Source organism: Rhinatrema bivittatum, chromosome 6 (genome assembly GCF_901001135.1).
Source record: "Rhinatrema bivittatum chromosome 6, aRhiBiv1.1, whole genome shotgun sequence".
In the NCBI taxonomy this organism is placed as follows: Eukaryota; Metazoa; Chordata; class Amphibia; order Gymnophiona; family Rhinatrematidae; genus Rhinatrema; species Rhinatrema bivittatum.
The window spans coordinates 356,559,439-356,573,793 of record NC_042620.1 but is presented as its reverse complement, the minus strand read 5'-3'; the positions used below and the strand labels follow the sequence as shown (position 1 = coordinate 356,573,793).

General features: G+C 42.3%; 1 protein-coding gene across 3 annotated transcripts in view; it reads right to left on the bottom strand.

Moving 5' to 3' along the window:
* Nucleotides 1-14,355, bottom strand: part of GRIA3 (glutamate ionotropic receptor AMPA type subunit 3) — a 759,693-nt gene that overhangs the window by 144,377 nt on the left and 600,961 nt on the right. For all 3 annotated transcript variants that reach the window (XR_003857595.1, XM_029607859.1, XM_029607861.1), the window contains exon 12: nt 5,436-5,634. Coding sequence is in view for 2 of the 3 variants with exons in the window: in XM_029607859.1 (XP_029463719.1) it covers nt 5,436-5,634 (199 nt within the window). In the remaining variant the exon portion in view is untranslated. The remainder of the gene's footprint in view (nt 1-5,435; nt 5,635-14,355) is intronic.

The window sequence follows — 14,355 nt, the reverse complement described above, 5'->3', positions numbered from 1 at the left end:
GTTGCCGTACGGCCGGCGCCATTTTGCGCAAATCGATAAAGGGCTCAAATTTTGCTGAGCTGTACTGTGAGACCTCTTGAGAAAAAGCAATAGATCATGTCAGATTTGCAGATAAACAATAAAATCCTGTTTCAGATAAACAATAAAATCCTAACTCCATCATGAAGAAATCAAATGATTCCACGTGAACCGTGTTTGATGTCAGTCATAGCATTACAATAGACATGGCATTGTTAGCTAATCTAACTAGATAAACGACGCTTGACCGACGTGCCGCAAATGCGCAGTAGAGAGCAGCTCTACTGCGCATGTGCGGGCGAGCACGTCAGTCTTAGGCAGCGTCAAAAAAAACCAAAAAACATGGCGGCAGTGGTGGTAGCAGCGGCAGCGGTAGCGGGCGGTAGCGGGCGGCGGCGGTAGCGGCAGCGGGTGGCGGTAGCGGGTGGCGGTAGCGGGCGGCGGCGGTAGCGGCAGCGGGGGCGGGCGGCGGCGGCGGTAGCGGGCGGCAGCGGAGGCGGTAGCGGCGGGCGGCAGTGGCGGCGGTAGCGGGCGGCGGTGGTGGGCGGCGGCGGTAGCGGCGGCGGGCAGCGGCAGCGGGCGGCGGCAGCGGTAGTGGCGGTAGCGGCAGCGGCCAGTAGCGAGGGAGGGAGGAGAGAGAGAGAGGGAGGGAGGGACGGACTAAGTGGGAGGGACGAAGAGAGAGTGGGAGGGAGTGACTGAGTGAGAGGGAGGGATTGAGTGAGGGGGGGGGAGTGAGGGGGAGGGACTGAGTGAGGGGGAGTGAGTGGGACTGAGGGAGAGGGAGGGAGGGAGTGGGGACTGAGGGAGAGTGAGTGGGACTGAGTGTGAGTGAGAGGGAGAGAGGGGGAGGGAGTGAGTGAGACTGAGTGGGAGGGAGGGACTGAGTGAGAGGAGAGGGAGGCTGGGGAGGAGTGGGTGAGTGGGTGGGTGGGAGGGAGGTAGGGGAGAGAGAATGAGGGAGGTAGGGGAGAGAGAATGAGGGGGAGGTGAGAGACAGAGGGATGTAGCCCGTTTTAACGGGCTTAACGGCTTGTCTTTCATATATAACCTTTGTTTTTTTTTTTTTACTTTGTTGTACTCTGCTTCAGGTGGCCTATTTTAAGACAGGGAGGCTGTTAAGAATTTTTAAATAAATAGATATACTTGGTACAACACTGCCAGCTGAAATGGCAGATTTCATGAAAATGGAAAATATAAAAGGACTCGACAAAGTCATCTGAATCTTCAGAAACCTCCACACTTTGAGATGATGCCATTAAATGATCAGAAGCCACTTCAAGTGATAACTTATCTTTTTCTGAATACCGGACATACTTAAGATTCAGAGGGGCCACCACCTGACTTTTCAATTCCAGATCAACAAAATCATTTGCAACCAACAGTGAATTACCCAGTGAGCAAAGAAGCCATACCACGTTACATAACCTGAAATGCAAAAATCATAATCCTGCTTCCTCCCTAGACACCACTAGTCTTTTCAGGGTTAAACAAGGGTTATTCCCCCCATTACACCAATATGGAACATATTAAAGTATTATAATATCTTTAGTTACTAACATCAGAGAGAGCATTTGCAAAGAGTATAATAGCTTCGGTGCCAATATAATTTTTATCAATGCTATTTTCTCCTGAATTAAACACTGGAAAATGTATCCAACTATCCAATTTTTCCCCAATGTTTTCATAGTTGGTGCAATATTTTATTTATATAATGCAATTGGTGGTTTGGTATTCCAAAATTCCAAAATATTTAATTGAATCTTCAGCCCCTCTGAGAAGGAAATTTTCTCAGGCATTGCTTAGGTGTCTCATAATATCCAAAGGCCTCCAATTTCTCTGGATTGAGCTTAAAACCTGAAAATTGCCCCTAGGATGTCAACCAGAAGTGATCACTTTGCCTCTGATATCAATAACAAAACATCATCTGCAAAGAGTAATGATTTGATGGGTTTATTTCTTGTTGGTATACCCAAAGGGCCTGATTTTCAAAAGCATTTACACTCTTAAACCGGGTTTTACACATGTAGATGCACTTTACCCGAGTATTTATTTATTTTAATTTTTTTTATTTATTTAGATTTATATTCCGCTTTTCGCACTTTTTTCAGCACTTCAAAGTGGATTACATTCAGGTACTTTAGTAAGTGAACTTTTGAAAACTGCTACAATACTGAATTGTCCATAGGATTTACCCATGTAAGTACACTTTACACGGGTAAATTACTTTTGAAAATTGCTATGATAGTAGTTACATTTACATATATAAACCCTTTTGAAATTTATCACCAGTGGAAGTAATTTTCAAAAGGGCTATGCCTGAAAATGTACATACTATCGTAGCAGTTTTCAGAAGCCCATTTATGCGCTTAAAGTAAAAATTTTAAAGCCCGACGCGCCTTGAATTTAGGGAATGCACTTGCTGCCAGGAGAATAAATGAAAAGTTTATAAAAAGGGGCGGGGCGTGGGTGTGGTCTGGGTACGGCACGGGTGTTCCTGGATTTTAATATGAAATTGGCGTACAAATACTTATGTGCGCTGGTGCGCGCGCGTAACTTTACTTCTGCTATGGATGATGTGTAACCTGTAAAAAAAAAAAAAAAATCTAGGCAGATCAGCGGGGTTTTAAGGGTCGGGGGAGAAGGGGGGTGGGTTTGGAATTCCTATCCCTTAACTGAGTGACCTGGGAATGAACTGTGAAAATGGACGATGGCATCGGCATGCATCCTTTTAAAAATTCCCTAGCTTACAAGGTCGAAGCGATATTTGTGCGCACATGTGTGTGTCCACTTAAAAGTGTGCGCATTCAGGCTATTTTATAATATGCACGCAGATATGCGCACCTGTTATAAAATAGCTGCAACCCTGGGCGCGAGCTGATGGATGTGTGCACATGTGCGCCCGTCTGCCACTATGAAAGTTACCGTCTTAAAGTGCACTTACACACGTAAAAACCTATTGACAATTCAATGTCATAAACCGTAGCCCACTTACACACGTAAAGTGCATTTGCCTAACACCCAGTTTTAAGTGTGTATATCCTCTGGAAAATTAGCCCCACAGCAACTCTCTCATTCTCCAATTTTCGTACCAAGGGATTCAAAGGTCAAAATAAACATAAAAGGAGATAATGAACAAACCTGTCTTGAACCAGTCTCCGGCTGGAAAGCGTGAGACAAGCATCCATGTACTTACTCTTCCATGAGTGCTTACATTTGAATATAACACATGGGCAAAATCCATAATTAGCCTTTGGAAACCATATTTTAAAAAGCGCCCAGGTACGTGCACAAATGCCTCAGGCGCGCACATATCTATCCTTTCAAAGAAGGGCGGACTCTGGGCCTGGCCAGGAAGTGAGCACATAAATCATTACGCGCCACGGCGTGGGCAGAGGCCCCCAGCCGCGTAACTTTACTCCTGCTATGGATGACGTGCAAGTTATAAAAGAAAAAAGACCAAGCAATTTCTAAGGGGTTTAAAGTATCTGGGGTAACTGGGGAGTGCAGGGTATTAAAACAGGGGGGTTGAAGGACCTAGCTCTTAACTGGGTGAACTGGTGGGTGAATTGGAAAACTGGTAATGGTATGGGCATGTGCCCCTTTTAAACCCCTCCGACTTACGCGGTAGAAGTGGGATTTGCAACCACATGCACACATTCATTTAAAATTTGGTGTGCATGTGCACGCGGCCAGGCTATTTTATAACATGTGCACATACACACGTTCCTGGGTTCGGGCCAAAGCCCACACGCCAATGTGCGCCCCCGTGCCAGTTTAAAAGTTACCGTCCCATTTCCCTCCAGCACCTAACATTTCCCTTTCCTAACCACAAGGTTGTATAATAATCTGAATAGCCATAAATACTACCTTGGCCATTGCCCAAACAGCCAACCGGTCCTGTGCGTAGCCTGCTGGACAAACGCACCTATGTGAGTGCCTGTGTTTCCACTAGGACTTTAGTTATTACAGAACTTGTGGCCTGCCACACAGACCCAGCTGCTAGTTTGAGTCTTATCATCAGTCTTATCTAAACAGATCATTACTGGCAAGACATCTGGTCCCTTTCGTAGCTTGACAAAAAAGACCACACATCTACACAAGCACCTGCATTTCCAGTAGGTTATCTAGTTATTATGGAACTTGCAGCCTTCCAGCAATGTTTCCTCACAATTATTTTCTGGGCGGTGTGCGCCAAAAGGTTTTTCATTGCAACGTAACGTACAAATTTGTGTGGTGAGTTCTTTACAGTGCCGGTGTGAGAGCCTCCAGCCGTCCTAGTCGGTGGTGTAATGGAGTTACTTGACTCTCCCCAAAATTGCGTACCTCTCGCACCCAATCTCTACCCTCCTCCTTGTCTCCCACACGACGAATCACTTGCAAGCCACCATCTCTCTCATTTCTCTGTCGCGCATTTAAAAAATGGCGCCCTTGCGTCACCCTAAGGCACCCCGCCCAATTCCGGCACCCTAGGTGACCTAGTCCCGCCTGATTCTTACACCATCCCTTGTTCTTCAAACACCATTCTACTTTCCTTTTCTTCTGCAGGCTGTGCTTTCCCGTGCGCGCTTGTTTCACGAACTGTGTGCATGCACACTCGTGCCCAGCTTACAGGGAGCATTGCCTGTCAGATGGACCCAGCTTCCTTCGCAGCTTGTCAGACACGCCCAGCCATGTGAATGACTGTGTCTAATAATATTTAATTTAAATTCTTTTTAAACCGCCTTTCCAGGCCAATTTAATTCCTCCAAAGCTGTGTATAAAAAAATAAATAAAGCAATTTTACATTTGACAGTGCATTACAATTCTAATAAAGCCCAGACATTGAAAGGCTTTGTTGGGATAACTTTGGGGTTACCATCACAAAAGCCAAGATATGAACATTCCCCCACCCTGCTCTGTAGCTACATTTTTCCCAGGTAACTCATTACCTGCACAAAATTTACCTGGACGGTGATGAAGGAATGGTTAAATTTTAGCCTGAATTTCTGGTCTACCTAGCTGAAATTAGCAGGGTAACTGGTCGGAAAAATACCAGTCTTAAAGTTACCCAGGTAACTTTATTTGGGTAACTTTAGCTGGGTATATTCAGCAGCAGACTTATCTGGGAAACCTTCCTGCTTGCAGACCTGCTGAATATCGACCTCTCGGTGTTAAATCAGGTGAGCACGATACTATGAATACCTAAACACCAGCTGCCAAGGCATGCTGCAGATGACAGAATATTGCATATGTTAATATACCTGTGCACTAAACTAGGCAATTTTTAGATGGGACTTTCTATAATGTCATACCATTTAGACACATATTTTATGCATATAAACAACATTTTACACAGGAGTACATTCCCTTTTCATAATTAGAAAGCCTGCCCCCCAAGATATCACTCACACCAAGTTTGAAAACGTAATACTTACTCGAAAAAATTCTTTGGTGGAGCCTGAATCCAGTGTTCCATAGGCTATTTCAGTTTGCTTGGCAAGGTCTTCAGCACTCTCTATAGGAGAAACCATCCTTTCCACAGTGAGAAATGCAGCAAGATTGGCGGTATAGGAAGAGATTATGATTAGCGTGAAGAACCACCAGACACCTCCGACAATACGTCCCGAGAGAGATCTGTCATAACAAGAAAGGGTCAGAGTAAGTTTTCCTTTTCCCCCTCCGATTTGGCAACTGAGTTGCTTTTTTCCGAAACCCAGACATCAATGTAAAACAAAAGCAGCCCAGTCTTACACTTCCCCAGCTGGATGGCGGGGCTGTGAATCCTGCGGTGGCAGGATTCACAGCCCCTGGAAGGGAGTCCCAGTCATCAAGCAGCGACGATGCTAGCAGACTGCGCAGCCCCATCTGAGGGCTGTCGCTGGAATGATTGGGTTAAGTGACTTGAGAGAGGGAATAAATAAAGCAGAGGACAAATTCCTATACAGTTCCCAGTGAAGGCTCATGGAGCCATATCACAGACTCAGATTCCATAGAGCTGGAGGAAACTGCCGAGTCATAAAAAATAAAAACAATGTCGCAATAGTTAAGATTGGGTCTGTTTGGATAATCTAAATTTCAGATAATTATAATTTAAAAAGCATATACTGGAACTAGTAATGGAGCAGGCCCTGGCCTGCACATCCGTGTATGTGTATGCAATATTACTCAAGTCCAAATAATCAGAACGTTCACTTTCAGATAACTTACTGGATAGCAAATACTGTAATATTGCATTTACATTGCCTACTGATTACTTACGTATGGGACAACGACAGTGTTTTTGCACTAACACAACCAGTAGTGTCTTACTTATTCAGTGCAAAACCCACTTTTAGATTTTAGAAGGTAAAACATTTTTATATTCAAAATTCTTTACTCCTGCTCTGAACTTAGCATATTATGCAAGTGCAAATTGTGATCGTTTCTAATGTTTTATGTTGCCATCTGAAATCAACTTAAAGAAGCTGTGTTATCTTCAATATAACCTGAAGCAATAGCATGACAGGGACTAGTATCATTCTTATCTTTCCTAGTTGTTTGACCTAAGTAGGAAAAGGAATTCAGGCCATCCCAACTGAAGGTTTACCCTTGTGATATTATAGCATCAGCAAAAAGAATGGGAACTTAACCTCTTATTGAACTGAAAATAAGAAATCAGGATCTGGGGTATCTCTGCATGAGTCGGAAGAGCTGGATTTTGTATGATGACCATTTAATCTTTCAGCCAACACAAGAACCCAGCATGGCAAAGAACTTCTATGTGGCCCCTATGAATTGGGCAAAAAAAAATGGTCAAAAACCCCACTGCAAACAGGTTTCTTGTACTATTTTGAAACAATGCCTCCTTTCCTGTACCTTCTAAAAGGGAAAACATTTCACAGATAAAAAGGATGCAAGCAAAAATATATTAAAAACGTGCTGTAGGGTCTTACCCAGGTAAGTCTGCCACTGAATATTACCTGAGAAAAAAGTTAGCTGGGTAACTTTAGGGGCGTGATTTTCATGACCAGATTTATCTTGCTAAATTTATTTGGGTAACTGAATATCAGTGCTAGCCAAATAAACTTTGGCCATGCACCAACAATCCCCCCTTCCCCCAACCACCACCGCCCTCCCTATTTTTAAGCAGCTAACTTGTTCCCTGGTAAAAAGTTACCCAGCTAACATTTTGCCTGTGGAAGATGTACAAAATTGAAATCTCAGGTTTTTCTGGGTAATTTATTAGTTCCTGGAAAAAAATGTTTCACTGTAGCAAGCTACTACAAACCAGATTCTTGCCCCCATTAATTTATCATGTGTTGGAGTCTTACAATGTGGACCAAGCTGCATCTGGATCTGAATGATGTGTTTTGCACCTGCCAAAAAAGGGTTTTTCAACCCCGCAGAGCCTGAAGAGACAACCTATTGCCGAGGAGAGACGTGCAAGGATAGAGAGCCTTAAATAGGAGGGGAGTCTTAATGTCATCAGTGGGTGCCGCGGGAAAGTTCCCGCCGCGGGACCGTTAAATTGCAGGAGGTCGGGTGTGCGCGCGCTTAGGGCAGCCCAGAATCAGGGTAGGCATCTCGGAGGCATCTGGAGAAGGCACGGGGCTGGAGGTAAGAGCAGCGTTCTGTGGGCACGTCCTGCAGATCACCAAATGCAACAAAAATTCATCAGGTCTTAAAATCAGTAGGTCTTAGTGGGAAAGGACAGAGGGCACAAAGCAATCTTGATACTGTGTGATTGAGAATCTCTTCTTCACTTAATCAAGAGGGAAGCGAGTTTGTCATGCTTAAGTGAGGAGGAAAGGGGATCTGCAACTGACATGGATAAATAAATGAATAAAATGCAGACGGTTCACACACAACACTGTTGAATGAGTCATGGTGCTCAGAGTTCATGGAAATCTCAAGGCAGCTTTGAGCAAATACCTTCTACTTTGTGATAGCGTCCATGTCAGCAATTTAACTTCTAGATAAATAGCAGAGTGGCCGCTGTTATGGCAGGTTACGGCAGTAGTGACATTTGTATAGTGTGGTCTTCTGAGCTCTCTGAAATTTGCAGAATCTTCCTCGGTACTGTGTGCTTTTGTCCTTCTGAGGACACAATGCTTTATTGTTTTGAGTTGCTTTGTTTGAGCTGTATTTTATACTAAAACTCCAGAACTCAAGAGCTATCACTGGGCACCGACTGAAACTAACAGGTCAGAGAGAGTTGTACGTGCAAAGATTTAGAGAAGTTTAGTCCATTTGAACTGGCTGCAGACCAATGGAAGAAAATCTGTGCCTGCCATGATAGGTTTTCTAGGCTCAAATGGGATCAAAAATTCCAAAGGCAATGAAAGAAGAAATGCCAGAAGCTTCTCATGCTTTCAAACCAATGATCGTCTTATTCCACCTACCAATCAGATTGGTGGAACGAGCAGTTGCTTGAAAACATTTTAGAAATAAAAACATTTCTCTCAGCCATCATATATGGCTGAAGGAATCTGGTTGCAATAGTAGTCTACTTAGGTATGCAAAAACATGGGTAGGCAAGTTGCAGGTGATAAGTTTTTTTTTTATTGGACCAGTATTGCCATAGGGGTCTATTTCCATTCATTAATTTAAAAAAAAACAAAGGGCATTACAAACAGGTTCAGTATAAAAATCATTTAAAATAGATCAGTCACTGAGATGTAATTTAAGGGGGTAATTTTTAAAAACATTTAGGTGTATAAATAGACTTTCTGAAAATTACCTTAGGAGTTGTTGGCATAAAAATACAATGTGGATGTGGTTTTGTGTGTACTTGAAACAAGCATTCCCCGAGGTGGAAGTGGGGAGGTGAAACCATTTGCCTGCATATTTTCAGTTTTCAAAAGTGTGTGTGTACATGTGTCCATACACATTTATATCTGCTCTGAAGCAGATATAAATGAGTACATGTGCGTGTGTGTGACCCTGCTAAATTTGAAAGCCGACTTACAGGTGTAAGTCTGCATTGAAAACTGGGCTGAAGTCCGCATGTACTTTCTACATGCGGACTTCAGCCCTATGCAGTCTATTATAAAAATTACCCTCCCTGTGTGTTAGGTACTATTTACATCTACTATTTAGAGCATATTGTAATTGATAGAAATCCAGTTCAATTGATCTGCTTAGTGTGGTGGTAGGGAAAAAAAATCCCTACTTTTTCAATATTTGCCAGACCTGATGTTAAATGCCCTCTAATCTACCATTCATTTCAAACTGAGAATTTGTGCTATATATTTGCACCTTACTGATAGGATCTAGTGAAGATCAGAAAACTATATTGTTAAGAAAAGCAAGATCCCGTGCCTGCCATGATATGGGACACATCATGGAAGATATCAAATCTTTGTTTGTTTACACAAAAGTGTTTTCAATTTCTAATCTAAGGAAATGCATGTAATGCTACTTTACCTATGCCTACCCACGCAACTCAAATAATATTCTTTGTGTTTATATAGAAGCTCTGCTTTGAGCAATACATCCCATGCAAAGAATTATGGATAAATAACCTACCTTATGACTGTACGCTCCTCAGTCAGATCCATATTATTTGCAATTAGGCATTTTAATACCACAAACTACAATTGTGTTGTGTTATCATTATCTTTTCTTACCATCCAGCAAATTACTATTGAATAATTTATATAACACATATGGGTAGCTTGCACTGTGCAACTGTACCTTACAAAGAGTAGAGGAAGAGATTGATACTACTTGGATGCTCTTAAATTCCTCTGGACATAATTTGTTTACTATCAAATTATTAACGATATGGTTTCTATTAATAGGAAAGCATTAATATTACCATGCAATTAAAGTTTAAGCCATGAGAGATACTGTGGGTGACATAATTAATTCACACCCCACTCTTGCACTAAATGTCACAAGATGAAGTTGAGTGACATTTACGGGAGGGGGCATGAATGATGAACTTACCTACTGAAGTGTTGTTATAATTCAGCCTATTGTTAACTCCCTAAATGTTATTATGATTTAACCTACAGCAGACAGGCAGCAGCAGCAAGGGAAGCAGCTGCAATGACAAAAGAGACAGGGACTAGAGCATCAGAAGCAGGAATTTGATGTGAAAATGGGCGACGTGTGCCTGTTAACAGTTGTGCATCAAGGCTATGCAAGCATCGGCACTATATTAGAGTACCTGGTAAATGCTGAACTGAACTGCGGAGTAATGTCAGGCACTGCTCATGATTATGACAAGGTTTAATGGCGATCTGCTACACAAATGGTTTATGTTTAGCCACCAATTTCACTGAAACAAAAACTCCCCTCTTAAAGATCTCAAAATTTTGACATGGGTATTTTAAAAGGTTTCACTTGGAACATTCTGCAGATAATTTTCAAAGGCTTTTATGCGCATAAATCCCAGTTTTATGCATGTAAGTGACTTTTTATTTATATTATTTATTTGTAGACATTTAGGGGAAGATTTTAAAACCGCGCGCAGGCGCAGATTTGTTCGCGCAACCCGGCGCGAACAAATCTATGCCTGATTTTATAACATGCGCATGTTATAAAATCCAGGGTCGGCACGCGCAAGGGGGTGCACAATTGTGCAACTTGCGTGTGCCGAGCCACGTAGCCTGCCTCCGTTCCCTCTGAGGCCGCTCTGAAATCGGAGCGGCCTCGGAGGGAACTTTCCTTCCACCCCCCCCCCCCCCCCGCACCTTCCCCTCCCTTCCCCTACCTAACCCACCCCCCAGCCCTATCTAAACCCCCCCATAGCTTTGTTGAAGAAGTTACACCTGCCTCCTGGCAGGCGTAACTTACGTGCGCCGACCGATGGCCGGCCTGCGATCCTGGGCACAGCAGCATATGCCCCCTCCCTGCCCCCTCCCCACCCAGGACCGCCCACTCCCCACCCCTTTATGCAAGCCCCGGGACATACATTTGTCCTGGGGTTTGTGCACGCCGCCGAGTCTATGCAAGATAGGCTCGGCGCTGCAGGGGCAGCTTGGGGTAGCTTTTTAGGGGTTACGCTAGTAACCCTTTGAAAATCTACCCCTTAATATTCTCCCTTTTCCCACAAAATATTCATGAATCAGATTATAATTGAAGTTAATTACAATTGCCATTGTATCATAGCTTATAATCATTAAAAGATTATTGATCAGAGGACAAAACCAGAAACAGAAGAGATGTGAAGTAGATTATCATGGCTGCTTAGAAAGTAGCAGGGTACGTCCTAGGAATTGGTCTGCTAACAGTGTCAAAGGGTAAGGCTAGAATAGGGATGAACATAGTTGGTTTCATAATGCAGGAATCAGTATAGATGGAAAATAGTTGTTAAATAAGATGTTAGAATACGAAAGCCCTTAGGGCTTGATGGGGTGGTCCAGTGATGAGTTCTGGTAGTCCTTACAAGAATAAAGCCTCTGTCATGGGGTTTATGTGAAGGCCTGGGTGAATAGTCATGCCTTGACTTATTTTCATAAGGTAAGGTAGCTTTCTTCAAGGTGAAGGGTAGCAGTAATGTGTTCCATGGTATTGGAGCATGGCAGCTGAATGCACACAGTCTAGTACAAGTAAGTTTAGCAGCTATGAAAGGATAGGAGGATAGGAGGGCCATCTGGGAAGATAAAAGATGTATTGTGGGAATGTAAGGGAGCAGAGGCTGGCAGACATAATCTGGGGCCAGTTTGTTCACACATTTGAAGACTAGGCAGCTGGAGGTTGATATTCAGAATCATTTAGCTGGATAAGTAAGGACTTATCTGGCTAAGTGGTGGTGGCTGAATATCTGGCCACACTTAGCAGCCACCACATATCTGCTAAGCATTTACCTGGATAAATACTTATCAGGCTAAGTCATTGGTGGAAAATCGGCATTTTTGGAGAGAAGCTTCTTATCTAACTTAGGCCTGGATTTATCAAAATGCGATAAGTATCGTATGCGATAGCAAAAGGGGTGTGTTTTATGCTAATAGACAGTTTATCGCAATTTGCGCTAATACCTATGCGAAAAGCAAAGTTAGCGCAATGTGCAATGATAACTTTTTCACACTTTGCAATAAGTTGTATTTCCTGTATACAACCACTGGGGGACCATTTTTAATGGTCCCAGGGAGCTCAGACATATGAGAGAGAGAGAGACTAGCCATAATGCCCTCTCCCTAGATAGGTATTTATATCCCTATGGGAGGCCCACCTAGTAACTCAGTGGACTCTTTACCTGGGTAACATCAAGCTAGGTGGAGAGAACATTGCCCAAATCTCATCTTTGAATGAGCTTCCTCATTCCGAAGGTCACAAAATCTTCATAAGACACCACTGTTCTGTTCGTACGTCTCACTTTGAATGTCAAAGTGGCCCCTAACCCCCTACACTAATACCTAAACCTCACCTCGAGTTACTAGGTGGGCCTCCCATAGGGATATAAATATCTATGTAGGGAGAGGGTATTATAGCTAGTCTCTCTCTCTCTCTCTCTCCCTCCAGATGGCTAGAGCTATCACTCATCTTAACATTACTGAAATCATTGTAGCTAAAATTGGCATTAAAGCCATGCGATAGGTCTTTGCAAAATCATTAACCCACTCTTCCTCTTTTTCAGATTTGCATCACACCATACGATATGGTGCTATCGCATGCGTTAACGGGGCTTATAGATACAAAATGGGAGAAAAGCCTTATCCCTTAGCTGGATAAGTAGCAAAATTTAAACTTAGCTGGTTAACTAGCGCCTTATTCGAGGATATTCAGCAGCATAGCCTGCTGCTGAATATCTCTTGTAAGATAACCAGGTAAGTCATATCCGGCTAACTTGCTGAACCATTTATCTTTGAGTATTTACCCCAGAGTTTTTAATTAGATCCTGTATTTGTCTGGATGTCAGTGCATCTTCTTTAGGTTCAGCCATATGTGGTTTGTTGCTTTGGCTTTGACCAAGATTCTGGTTGCCATGCTCTGTAAGAGTTGGAGGCATTTGAGTCTGTGTTGTGAAACACTAGCAAATACAGATCTGCAGTAGTCCATGTAACTGGTGATTAATGTATGCATAATGGTAACAAGGTTGTGCTTCTCAAAGTAGTTGCGCAGTTGGCCAATTTGACGCACGTACATGTCGGAGATTCTTATTATCTATGAGATGTTGGCTTTCATTCTAAAGTTGTGATCTAGCTGAATTCCTGGACTCCATACTGAGGCTAGGTTGTAGAGGGTTTCCTGATAGGGAGAGTAAGGTTTATAAGGAGTGGCTCTGTCAGTTTAGCTAGAAGAATTTGGATTTGAAGAGGTTTAATTTAAAGTTGTGGTGGTCCAGCCATTATGCTACTGCTGCTAGACATTGGTTGAGATCTGCAACAAAAGAAGTTTGGTGTAAACCTGTTTTCATGTAGAGGTGAATGTCATCAGCAAAAAGGTATTGAACAAAAAAAGCCCAATTCAAACTGAATGAGAATCAATAAAACACTCGATACAAATATCCAACAGAATCAAAAGTAACAATTTTTGTTGGTGCTCATTATATAAGGTTTGTCGGGCCTCAGTGAACCAGGAGTTTAGTAGTGTAAAATTCACAACTCGGTTAAACAATCCATTTTGATTGTTTTTTAAATATTTTTTAATGCAATGGTGTTCACAAAAACTTAATCAAATGCTACTAAAATTTCATTAATAAACTCGAATATAAAGTGTCCGTGAATTTTTTCTTTACACCGTAATATATTCAATACTTGGGAGAAATAACTCTCCTGTGATTTTATATGCAACTTATAATGAAAAAATTATCAGCAATAAAATTTAAAGGAAGAAGTGGAATGTTTCATAAATTTTTCGGGCATTACTGGATTGTAATGCCTTTCAGCTGTTTTAATCATAAACTTTCCACCTCCAACCTTTTTTGATTTTTTGTTGAATTTATAAAGTGCGCTGTGAAATCTCTAGGAGATAAATTACTTTGGTTGCATGTCTAAATCAAAATGATAATACCGACTTTATATGTCACTAAAATTTCATTGACATCAATGAAAATTGATGCTGCATGTGATAATTCCACAGAATGTCATCAACAAAAAGGTAGCATTCAATACTGAAAGACTGGATGAGGTCACAGATTGGACGAATGTATATGCTGAAGCACTGAACCCTGAGGTACTCCACAGCAATGTTCCTTCTATGGATTGGGTTGCTGTATGCAAATATTTTTGCTCATGAGCAAATATTTTTGCTTTAATTTCCCTGTCAGCACTACTTTATTTGATGCTAAAAGTCTATGAATGTTAGAGAGAACTTTGGTAGCAGCATAAACACAAACTCTTTCACATACACACAAACTAACATACTTGCATAATCACGCTCATACACTTTCACACAAATACATGCTCATTTTTCACACATACAGTC